We start from the raw sequence: 13,105 nt of genomic DNA, 5'->3' as shown, positions 1-13,105 counted from the left end.
GGGTGGTTAACATGCCGAGTTTTGTCTTTCACAATAAGGAAATACCCTCTCCCTATGTTGCTTTTGTGTATTTCAACCAGAAATAACCTCATTTCTTAGTAATCCCATCTCACACACCTTTATAAATTGTGGGTGTTTTTTCCAGCTGCCTATGAACTCACGGCACGTGGAGGGTAAATGGGTAAAAATCACCATTTACACGTTTGACGGAAACGAGTTTTTCATCCGTGAAAAGTTGTTTGAAAAGGCTGGACTTAAATTTGTGGGCTCCACGGTACGGTTTGTGACATATCCATGCCATCCATCCATTTTACTGGAACATTTTAGTTCACGAGCCCAAAATGAGGCAGATCTGAAGCTCAAATGGCCTACAACGTAGGAAATCATGGTTTTAAAAGGTTTTTACGGTAGGCGTTCAACCCACTATTTCATGCGGTGTGGTCCACTTAAGCTTTGGATCTGCCTCAATTTTGGGTTTATACCCTAAAATCAGCCCGCAAAATGGATGGACGGTGTGGATAAGCCACATATATCACACTGGCCCCACATGAAATTCACACAATCCTCAGTTTTAGTTGTCCAAAAAGCAAGCAGTCATTGTCATCGTAGAAAAAAAGTGTGGAAATTACATTGATAATTAATTATCACTCATTTACATGTATTTACAAGAGGAAATTGAAAAACAAACATGCTTAGTGGGGCAGAGCTTGTCTGAGAGATAGTGAAATGGTCATGTTCAGCGCTGTACGCAGGGATTACTATGTTCAAGTTCAGAGATAAAGCAAGATTCAAGACTCTCCTATGTTCATCTGCAACCTAATTAATGACTGGCTGTCTAAATAATGAATGTGAACCACTGTTCCTTTCTTTAATTGGCAACAAAATTAGGAAACTAGGACAGAAATATCCAAATGCCCATCAAACTAGTTAACATATGCCCCGTCTTCAGCAAGGGTACGTAGCTAACTTATTTGCCTCTCTACTATGTGCATGATGAGAACTAACAAGAGAAAATACTAGAGATGTAATTATATTTACAATGAAAGAAAATGTCCAATGTTTGAATACAGTGAAGTCCACAAGATGACATTTCTAGATTCTCAATTCCAGTTGGTCCCACAAGAACACATCAAAACCATTGGATTTTGTACAGTGAGCCACCCACAATGGAGCCTACCAAATGTAAGCATGAAACTGCACCACATTTTGAATGTTGCATCTAATACAATCATAGATAACTGGTTTCTGAATATCGCATGATATTTACAAGATCCAAATGCTCAATTTACAGCACGTATGATCTTGCACATCAACAATCATGAGAGAGAGAGAGAGAGAGAGAGAGAGAGAGAGAGAGAGAGAGAGATAATAATTCGATGTTCTATCATACCATAATGGATGAGATGAATTCAATCTGCAGTTGATGGTGATTAAACAGGAGAACTAAGAAGCATTTTCAATTGCTTCAATGCATTTCAACACTGTAGCCTTGTTTGACATTGCCGACATGAGGGCTTCATGAGCAGCCTTGTTATTTTTCAAGAGAGATCCAGCGAACAGAACCTACATCCATTCTCCAAAATGTCAGTGTTTTAAAACCAACATGCAATGCATCAGGTGGAACCATAGAGGCATAGGTGCACAAGCACTAGCAGCTATGCTTTTGAGGATGAGGAACTCACAGCCCATCTAGTTAGATTCTGTTGTTGTTCTTTGCTAATCTTTGGCTTGCTCCTATTTATAAATCTCTGCACCAAAGATTGATTGATAGTTGAGACAATGTTTGCAGACAAAAACAATTTGCAGATTTGGCAGGAGGTGAAATGGGGTTTTAGTATGTTTGGATCTGAATATGGAGTGAACGAAAACAATGACCATAATAAATAAAAAGTAATAAAAATAAATAAATTTCTCTAAAGATTGATGTTATGCATGTGGTTTTTTTGTTTACCTGAAGTGAGAAAAGATCAGCTGACTGACCCACCACTTTATCATACTTCAAACCTTCAGCTGCCAGTCCAGCCATAGATACCACCGCCAACCTGCAAATGTAAAATTTAATTGAATATTAGAATTCTCCCAATGCTGGGAAGCTTGCTGCTCTCTCCATTGTTTACTTCCAATTAGTCATGAAGTTCAAAAACCAATCAGTCTCTCTCAATTTGGTCAAATTGGTCTATTTCCGAAAGAGATGTCTCTTCGACCAAGATAACATGGAAACTATCATCATGATCTTTACAGCCTTGTCCCAGCTATTTGGGGTCAGCTCCTAGCATGAATAAGAAAACTATCTGATAACAGGAAAGTAAAGGATCATGAGACGATCCTTCCAAAAGTTTCCACTGCTTATTGGAAAGCCTCAATGATCTCTGGTTAACTGTGATGACCTGTATGAAAAATCCACAAGCTGCTATAGAGAAATTCAAGAACCATTTTAGGAGGTGGTTTGGGTATGAGCAGATTGTCAGAGTCTGAAGAGGGCTTAAACTGCCAAAAAGGCTTGCATTATCCACCATTGACATGGCCCCTGCAAATATCTGATTAGTGAGAAGTAGATGAGAGGAGAAACAATCTGTTGATGGTTAATATTTTGTTCGTCTGAATACAACCACTTCCCTTCAAAGGCAATGCCAGAGGAGAGAATCCCTGATTTAGCTCATCCAGCTGGATTCGTATTGTAATATCTTCTATAAGTAATATTTTGCTAGTCTGAATACCACCACTTCCCTTCAAAGGCAATGCCAGAGGAGAGAATCCCTGATTTAGCTCATCCAGCTGGATTATTATTGTAATATCTTCTATAAGAAAATCAACTGATTGCATTATTAGCTCAAGGCGTGACCTACATTGTATCGTATTACCAAGAATTCTATAATTGGAATAAAAAGAGGACACCTGGGAAAGAATTCCTATATCCTAAATGAAATCGTAAGGGCATCGCAAGGCTAATCCCTTTACAAGATAGGAATTCCCAATGTTGTCAAAAAGATGGTGCAGACCATAATGGTATCAGGAGGTGCAACTGGGACCACCTTGGAGGTCCTTCATTGCCAGCTTCTGACAGTCAGCAGTTTGCATTGTGTGGGGCTCCTTGAACTCCATCAGATGGCCAAAGGGAGAGGCTCAACTCCCATTATGTTTCTTCCTAGAGCTTTAAAAAAACTAGGCGATTGCACTTGGTGGTCAACTAGGTCAGATTTCTCATACTACTGAAAAAATTTCCCAATTGCACTTGGTCTCAGTTGTCTATGTTAGTCTGAGATTGTGTCCTCCAATCATGACAAGAAATTTCTCCCGAAGGTAAGCAAAAGTGAAGAAAATGATATTTTGCTAGAAGTCATAAATCAGATCATTCATCCCAGCCTTCTAGACACAATTCAATGATCTGAAATTCTATAGGGAACTAGAATGGGAGTGCTTCAAACATATTGCAAGAAGAGAAAACACAAGCAGACCTTTTGATATGGTGAAAGATCATTGCCCATCTCATCATCATCATCACCTAAGCCTTATCCCAACTAATTGGGGTCAACTACATGAATCCTTTTCCACAATTCTACTCTATCAAGGGCCATAACTTCAGTTAGACCATAGATCATCAAGTCTTTTCTTACTAGTTTCACCCACGTCCTTTTGGACCTTCTCCTGTCCTTTTGTGTATTTTTCCTATTGATTTGACATTTCAGTAATGTAAAAGTATCATCATTATGATTTCACCATGCCTATCCAAACATGGGAATTGTCGGTCAAATTACATGTTTTCCAGGAGACAGGTATTATAATTTGTAATCATTGCATACATTATGGCCATAATTTCCAATCCAGACAGGCCTACAGCCTTCAACTTGTACCAACTCACTCCTAACTGGCATAGTTCTTGCTGTCCATTGCACAAAGCCAAATGCAACAAGAGAATGGAAATCCCAATTGTTAATTTTTATTTTATTTTATTTTTTATTATTAATGAGAAGCAAACATTGTCTCACTTTCTACAGAAATTTTGAAGGAATCAACGAATACAGATTTATAGTAGCTGAGGCTATGAACTTTCTACCTGTCCAATTCCTTCTCGTCGAGCTGCCCACTGTATATCAGCTTTTGTAGCCTCTCATCAACCAGATTGACATGTTCTTTACCAATGTCCAGTGAATAGTCCAGGATAGGCAGGCCAAGCAAATAGGCAACTGAGATTCAATGGGAACTTCATTTCATCAGCTCGTTGATTTATGCATCCAGAAGAAAGGAAAAGAAAAGAATGAAAAATATGATAAGAGAGATATACAGGAAAAATGGGACTTCTTCAAGATGAAAATTATTCAGAGAAACTGCACTGCAATTTCCATAAAGCTTTTAAAATTTCCCATTGCAGAATTTCCATAATTAGAATCCTGCCAAAGTAGCTAACAATAATTTGCTACGTTGCACCAATTCTCAATGTCCTTTATGATTCTTTAGTTGATGTAGGTCTGAAAGTAATATAAGAATAACATGGCACAAAACAAACAACGGACATCTGCAGAGTTGCATGATTGTGTTGAATCTATGCAATAAAATATGCATGGAGTCAACAATGAAACATTGATCAACGAATAAAAATAACACATGAAAATGAAAATACACCAAATTAAAAGAACAGCTGGTGCCTTTTGCACTTGAATCTTCATTAAGTGGAAACATGCCAAAGTTCTGGATGGAACTTCACTGATCTCAAGCCCCGAAGCAAGAACCTCATCTAACAAATGGACATATCACAGATGGTATTCAGGTTCAAGTCACATTCTTAAGTCAACATGTTAATAACCTTAGTACTTTATCCCATTTTTTCTAATTGCTCTAGAGAAGAAGCTTTAGAGGCAAGAACTTCTAAGGTTCTACACAAGGTGCCACTCTTACTAAAATAATACAAGGCATCACCAATAGCTCATGATAGCAGTTAAGCATTACATGTGCATATTCATGAACACCAACATTAGTGCATGGCCAACTGCAACACATCATAATAGAGGCCCAGTCTTGACAACAATCTGCTTAATTAAGCATGGCTAAAACACCAGGTCAAGGGTTTGTGTACCCATAGGTGGTGAAATCTCACTACGGCGTGAGTGTGTTGGGGTGTGTGTGAAAAGCATGGCTAAAACATGTAATACATAAACCCCAAGAGAAAATTTACCTAAAAAATGAGCTGCTTCATGCCTAGCAATTCTTTCTTGGTAATCAGGAAAGAATGACGAAAATCCACCAATTGCAGCCTGAAGAAGCCTATGGCAGAATAAGATTTACCTATCATAAGGATCTAAACCTTCTCACACTTCAATCAAAATTGAAAACTTTCAGCAAACAATCAAGAATATTGAATGAATTAATTGAGACTCTAAGAGTAAAATATAAATAGCGAAAACAGTCAAGTTGCCCAGGTTTGTGAAGAACTAACCCAGGAGAAATGCTCCCCACTGCCAAAACCACCAAAGATATGCTTCCAATTAAGTAAGGCACAAAGAAACCCCAGTCCTGCAATTAGTAGTTTTAGAGATAAAATATAGTTGATATAAAGCATCATTCAAAATTCCGTAGCATTCTAGCATTCAGCAAATGCATCTTACAAGAATAGCCCAAGCTTATATCGTGTACTGAGGAATGTTAGTTCAATCACGAAATAACTTTACCAGAAGAGCAAGGGAATAAGTGAATAAGGCAAAGCCCAACAGCAAACTGAATTAGAATACTCATCTTTCCTCGTTGCTAGCATTCAGATATTTCCAGTGTAAGCAGCTAAAAAGACATTAAAGTAGAAAAGGAATAGTTATACATATGAAGATTTTGCAGCATGGTTGATCATCTGTCAGCTAGTGATGAATCTTCATGGCATTGAATTTGAATAGGAATAGCTGGAGTGGAGTAGTAATGAGGAATTTTATTAAAGAGAGTGCCAAGATGGTGCACAAAAGATACAAACCTAAAAAGGAAAGGGGCACTCTTTCAACGGGAAAGGCCAGTGAAGTAAGTCGAGCATCAAAGATCCACAAACTCTACATGCCAATGAGTTGCTAAACATGTTTGACTCCCACAGCCACTTGTAGCACTTTTAGGTTCATATGGTGCCTGATTTACAGTATTCTGCATGCAGAGGTGCTGTTCACGATGCATCCAAGGACTGAGGGAGACTGGGGGATGCAACATGGCCGCATATCATGCTTCTAAGGGATTCTTCTCCGAGATGTTTTCAGCTGAGGCTGACAGTTCAATTTGCAAAGTAAACTCGATATTTACATATCAGGATTAATGAGAAAACATTTCAAGAATGCAATTCATTAATATCAGGCACCTCGCCTGCCTCCTTAGGATTCAAACAAAACAATTTTATTTTTTTTTGCCAAGAAGGACATTAGAGTGGGAAAAAAAGAGAAAAACAATAAAATTGCAAAGAGGACAGACAATTGGAAATAAAAAAAACCCTAACCCTTTGGCTTTAACAGGACAAAAGATGAAGAAAGTCCACAAGCATTCTTAATTCTAGCATATTCTATTAACATACAGAACAAATTTTGAGTCCAACACACTTCTTACAAAGTAATAATAGATGAAAGTTGTATAATGAATGAAAGAATATCATGATGGTTACCCCAGGAAGCTGGCCAGCCAACACACCAAGAAAACCGGTGGTGCCCACGACTGTGAAAAGAAAAGCTGCCTGCATCACTGAAAGATATCAAATTTATGGATGATAGTTTAAAAACAACCCCTGTGGAGGAGTGAAGCACACAGACCAGGTAACTCATCTAATGAAGACTTAGACATACAATTGATGCTATGATGCTACAGCTTCAATTATCACAGCAAGGAATATACGTTGTGAGCAGGAATGTAACTGGAAGAAGCAAATATTCTAAAACAATGTACAGTATATACAAATCATGGTTCAAAATATAAGCTGACACATTATATTTTAAAACTGGCATGATGCAATTTTTATTTTTATTTTTTTACGTATAACAGATCCATTCCATGATTAAATCAGTCAAAATTCATGATGCATTTAAAAAAAATAAAAAATGGATCGCCAATCCAAAATTAAATCAGTCAAAATTCACACCGAGACAGGTTACATGTAGCTCTTGTTGGCCGATATGTAACGGTTTCGAAGCCAGATGATAAGTGATCTGATAGTGATACTTGAACCTTGATTCCAAATAACATTGAGGTTTAGAATTGTGCACCAACAATTCAGGCAAAAGGGTCACAAAATTGAGGTTGCAGGTTTGGCCCCAGATCACCTCTCAGGAGAAAATCTAAAGGCTATTTATATTCCTTACTTTTCCATTTAGAGTCAGTGCTATGGGAAAGAAACTGAATTGGTGCCTTCCATACAAGGAAAGCCCAAAGGCGGGACTATTTAAGAACAATGCTCTTGCCACCAATCTGAGTATATTAGCAGACTAATGCAAATTTTAAAAATGATCAATAGGAGTTTATAACAGAGTCAACCAGGATAGTGAACAGCACTTATATCATTTCTAACACTGGGGATTGCAAGCTTCTCCGCATTTAAAATTCCAAGACTTGTCAGCTCCTTAAGCGATGTCTGTGCAATTTTTTTCATAGCTATTAAATATTTATTCCAGCCAGATATTAAACTGAAGAAACGAGTTTTGAATACAAAACAGATAGATGTGATTTGTTTATGTATGTGCGAGTTTGTGAATGTAGTTACTGTTTGAGTAGCACTTGCCCAAAACTTCACACTGTAATGCAGGACTGACCATACGGCGTGATACATATGGTTGAGAACTCCATTTTTTAGCCCAACCAACTTGGCTCAGCTGATTAAGTGTCTCTTTGACGGCATCACTATCTTTCTGCAACAAAACATTTTTGTCACACTAATGTTCTTCTGAGTATTGTCTTCCATAAACTTGCATCATATTTTCACAGGCTTACCTTGATAAAACAGCACTATATGTATGCATTAGAAAAAACCAGTAGGGGCAAGAACCATTCTCCAAATTACAGTTCTCAATTGGTCAAAAACATGCAGTAAAAATGACCAAAGAACAATGTAACCACTGAAAATGAATAGCAAGGTGAAGAGAATATACTATCACAGACAAATTCAGAAAAATAGTAACTAGTCAGCACAAGTAATTGCATTTCAATGTCAAATCCCATCAGACTTTGGGGGGTACATAGCTATTGTGCCCAGATACAACGTGTGTATTGCATGTGGACACAATATAAAAGCAGCTTTTACACTTGAGTATTAGGGACACTGCACACATAAGAACATAGTAGAGCACCCAATTCGGAGGGCCCGAATATGGCAAGAGTCTACTACAGTGTAGGGGAGCATTACCAACACATTTGCGGTACATTTGGCACACATGTGCATCAAGTTAGACCACGCCAATTGTGGATCCCATTGGTGACAGAGCATAGCACAAAAACCATACTGATCAAACAATCTTAACCATCCTATTTTGTCTGTTAAATTTGGACCATGGACCATTTTCTTTTTATCTGTTTGGTTGATGTCTGCCAATTGGACATTTAGGATTGTCTGATCACTGTGACTTTTGGGCTTTGCTCCAACCCATTGATGGTTAAATAAAGAAGGCCAGCGATTCACAAGAAAAATTCCTTATCTGGATAGGTGGGATCATCCAACTACCACAAAATTGTACCGTGGTACTACCACGGTGGGGCCCACTAGAAGAAAGTCCTGATCACTGTGAGTGGGTACCATGTACAGTAACAGAGCATAGCCCAAAAATCACACTGATCAAACAATCTTAACCATCCATTTTGCCCATCTAATTTGGATAATGGACCAATTTCTTTTTAGCCTTCTGTTTGGTGGCAACAATCAGTCATTGAGGAGCATATGATCACTGTGACTTTTGGGCTTTGCTCCATTCTGTGGATGGTTAAATTAAGAAGGCAGTAATTGACACTCTCCAACCGAAATCCCTTATCTGGACAGGCAGGATCATCCAACAGCTACAAAATTTGTACCATAGTACTGCCTGTGCATGTGTATATCCTGTACAGTTGTAGTGCTTATCCTTACAATTAGATTTTTCCTATTATGTAGTTGCACAATTGTTTATACAGCTACATCTCTGTATTCTACATTGTATTTGTACCCCATTTATCAATGAAATTGCATATGTTTCTAGCTTGGATTTGATCTAAGCAGTTGATTTCAGTCACCGCTGCCACAGTTGTTAATATTGCCGCAGCTGCTGCCATTGCAACCAATCCCCGTCCCTGAAACCCCATCTACACCCATCTCCGGTGCAACACACCATCCCTGTCCTGGCCCTATCCCCACCAGCTGCTGACCCTATCCAACTATTGCCCCCATGCCCGACATTGTCCAACGCTGTCACTGAGAATCCACGGTCCCGGTCTCTTGTTGCCATCTGACCAAAACCCGTCCAATGTTGTCGCTGCCATTCGTCAGTGGCCACAGTATTAGCTTGATGCTAAAAATGCATTTCTCAATGGAGATCTTCAGGAAAAAAAATCTATATGCAGATACCCCTTGGAGTATATGATCCTGAAAAACACGTGTTGACTCCGACGTGCCTTAGATGGTCTAAAGCAGGCGCCTTGTGCCTGGTTTGGTAAGTTCAGCTCCGCAGTTATGGCGATTGGATTCTGACAAAATTCTTACGACACAACTTTATTCATCTCCAACACTCCCAAAGGAAGGGTTGTTTTGTTACTTTATGTTGATGATATGATTATTTTTTGCGATGATACAACAACTATTCATCTAATTAAGCAACATCTTAATCAATTCTTTGAGATAAAAGATCTGAGATTTTACATTATTTTTTGGGTTTGGAAGTTGCATACTCCCAACGTGGCTATTTACTCTCTGAAATCAAGTATGCCACTGATCCTATTTCAAGAGCTCGATTAACAAGTGATACCAAGAGAGTCAACACTCCCACTGAATTGAATGTCAAGCTTGGTCCTACCAATGGCAAACTTCTTCCAGATACAACCTTTTATCGATAGCTTGTTGGTGGATTAATTTATCTCATTATCTCTAGGCCTGACATTGCCTATGTTGTTCACCTTGTCAATCAATTCTTGAGTGCGCCTTGATCTATTCATCTAGCAGCTGTCCTGCGTATTTTTTTAAAAAATATTTTTTATTACATTCGAGACACTCTTAATAAATCCTCTTTTTTCTCAGCGACTTCTTCTCTTGAGCCTTGAGCTCTAGGCATATTTGAATTCAGATTTTGCTAGCACTATCTCTGATTGGAAGTCAACTACATGCTTTTGTATTTTTCTTAGAAACTCTCTTCCCTCTTGGAAAATTAAAAAGCAACAATGAATTTTTCAATGTACTACCCAGGCAGAGTATTGTGCAATGGCTCAAACTACTGCTGAGATTGTTTGGTTGCGATGGTTGCTAACTTGGGTGTCCATCTTGCTACTCCTATGCCCTTGCACTATAATAATAATAGTGACATCTACAATGCTCACAATCCATAATTTCATGAGTGCACCAAGCATATTGAAGTGGATTGCCATTTTGTTCATCAAGGGTATTTGGATGGCATAATCTCTCTTCCTCATATAGCCTCTTCATAATAGCTTGCTGACCTATTTATAAAGTCATACAATGTCTCTCATTTCTTGCATCTAGCTCATCTCCAAACTCTCAATGGTTTTGCTTAAAATATCAAGTTTGAGGGTGAGTGTGTGTGTGAGTATATCCTGTACAGTTGTAGTGCTTATCCTTACCATTATATTTTTCCTATTATGTAGTTGTACAGCTGTTTATACAGCTACATCTCTGTATTCTACACTATATTTATACCCCATGTATCAATGGAATTGCATTATGTTCTCACCAAGTACTTGTTAAAGTCCCTTTACATACATTGATACACCATCCTCTAGTGGCTTGAACTTTTAGAGCAAATGTTTATTTGACATGGTATCAGAGTAGAATGTCAAGTGTTTGAATTCCGGAGCAACAAATATGCCTCCGTAATATATTCTCCCATGGAGTTCCACTCCCTCAATATACATTGATCCTTAATATATTCTCCCATGCGGGGCCAGGAAAACCTGCTGGGTTCAATGTATGGTGGAGGGCCCCGACAGCTAAAATTCTCTTCCAGACACTAAGTAAATGCTACTGAGACTGATTCTTTACTAATGATCTTGCAATTTAGTCTCATCTGAGCAGTTCTTACATATCATGAATAAAACAAAATCAACATCATTCCTATGTATGGTGGAGGGCCCCGACAGCTAAAATTCTCTTCCAGACACTAAGTAAATGCTACTGAGACTGATTCTTCACTAAAGGTCTTGCAATTTAGTCTCATCTGAGCAGTTCTTACATATCATGAATAAAACAAAATCAACGTCATTCCTATGTATGGTGGAGGGCCCCGACAGCTAAAATTCTCTTCCAGACACTTAAGTAAATGCTACTGAGACTGATTCTTCACTAAAGGTCTTGCAATTTAGTCTCATCTAAGCAGTTCTTACGTATCATGCATAAAACAAAATCAACATCATTTCTAAATTGCAGAAATTACCAATTCACTCTTTCATCACACGAAGAACTGAAACAAAACGAAATGTAAAAGAATAACAATCGAGATGATTTAGATTGCTTGAAAGAGATAGAGAAATCTACCCTAACTCCCCGCATCATAGATGAATCAGGCAGCGATGGGAAGTAAAAAAGCACGAAATCGAGAAGATTTGAGGGAATCAATGGCAAACCTTCGCAATGGCGGATTCCAGCGTCTTGAGATCGACGCCTGGAGCGGCGGAAGATGATCTGATCCGCCATTTTCTCTGACATTTGGAGCTTTTGATGAGATTTTCGAAGGCAAAAAGGTTACGGTTTGGGAGAGAGGTTGCGGAGATCGGCATCGCTGCTACCGCTGCGTTTTTCTCTTCTGCTTGTTCTTATGCCAGCCGTTGAAGTGAAGATAACGCTTTGGCGCGACGGAATTTATACGAGGCGGGGAATTCTCTGACTTGCGGTGAACCGTTTAGAAATAGATTGAAGTGGTGATTCGCCGTCACGTGCCAATCTACAATGGATGTACGAGATCCAGGCCATTTATCAGGTGGGCCCACTTCAAAATTTTTTTTTTTTTTGGAGAGATTAAGATGGTTCACTCGTTCCCATGGCGGCGCATGTGTGATTAATGGAGCGTTGGTCATTTTTATGCGTGTTACCTCTCTAATCTTTTCCGGTGTAAATCACCTTGGTACTTCGCCACAGGGAGAAGGCGATTCATGTCACACGTGCTACAGCAGAACCTTTTTTTTTTTACACACCCCCACACACTCACGCCATTGGAATTTCATGACCTATGGATACTCGAACACTTGACCGGGTGTTGAAAGAGAGTCTGCCACCCGAGCAAGAGTAAGGATCCATCATCGGTGAGAACTTACGCGAGATCTTAGTCCTCCATCAGTTGGGATCAACGGTGAATATTGGTTCACCCAACAAAGGTCATTCCATTTATCAAGTGTGCCAGATGGGTTTGAGAAAAATTTTGACGGCTGTAAAATAACCAAAAAAAAGAAGAGCAACAGCCGGTATCGGGCAAAAGTTCGTGGAATGTTAATGGGACCCACGCTCCGGCTCGTAAGAAACGGATTGGGAGTATCCGGTGCTCGTAAAGCACGGTAGACAAGACGGAAACGGATTGGCTACTCCCCCTGCCACACTGGCCCGGTGGCTAGTGGTCGGTGCTCTGTGGGCCCACCATGATGTATGTATTTTATCCGTGCTGTTCATCCAATTTTAAAGATCATTTTAGGGATTGATCCCAAAAATGAGAGGGATATAAATCTCATGTGGACCACACCACAGGAAAAAATTATTGGTTGGATATCCACCATTAAAATCCTCCTAAGGCCCACTGTACTGTTTATTTGACATCCAATCTATTGATTATCTCATAAAGACCTAGATGAAGGTAAAAAAACAAATATCAGCTTAATCCAAAACTTTTATGGCCCCAAAAAGTTTTTAATGGTCACCACGGTTTCCTGTCATGTGGTCCACTTGAGATCGGAACATACCTCATTTTTGGGTACATACCATAAA

The 13,105-nt window shown here is 39.0% G+C and overlaps 1 protein-coding gene across 6 annotated transcripts; it reads right to left on the bottom strand.

Moving 5' to 3' along the window:
- Window positions 1-1,014: 1,014 nt before the first annotated feature.
- On the bottom strand, window positions 1,015-11,992 carry LOC131232230 (uncharacterized). Of its 6 annotated transcripts, XR_009164819.1 has the most exons (11): window positions 11,758-11,988; window positions 7,758-7,853; window positions 7,501-7,579; window positions 6,620-6,684; window positions 5,432-5,508; window positions 5,171-5,259; window positions 4,055-4,184; window positions 1,952-2,042; window positions 1,683-1,748; window positions 1,367-1,563; window positions 1,015-1,336 (listed from the first exon to the last, which is right to left on the bottom strand). XR_009164819.1 is itself a non-coding variant. In XM_058228439.1 (10 exons), the coding sequence occupies exons 1-10, from the start codon at window positions 11,908-11,910 to the stop codon at window positions 1,444-1,446; spliced, it is 966 nt and encodes a 321-aa protein (XP_058084422.1). In that variant the 5' UTR covers window positions 11,911-11,987; the 3' UTR covers window positions 1,015-1,443. The 6 variants fall into 6 exon arrangements, 5 of the variants coding, with proteins under 5 accessions (XP_058084422.1, XP_058084458.1, XP_058084434.1 ...); XM_058228439.1 differs by having other exon boundaries at window positions 1,015-1,563; window positions 11,758-11,987; XM_058228475.1 differs by having other exon boundaries at window positions 1,015-1,563; window positions 7,709-7,853; window positions 11,758-11,897.
- Between the last annotated feature and the right edge of the window lie 1,113 nt (window positions 11,993-13,105).

This window comes from Magnolia sinica, chromosome 2 (genome assembly GCF_029962835.1).
Source record: "Magnolia sinica isolate HGM2019 chromosome 2, MsV1, whole genome shotgun sequence".
In the NCBI taxonomy this organism is placed as follows: domain Eukaryota; kingdom Viridiplantae; phylum Streptophyta; class Magnoliopsida; order Magnoliales; family Magnoliaceae; genus Magnolia; species Magnolia sinica.
This window is presented reverse-complemented; position numbering and strand designations above follow the sequence as displayed.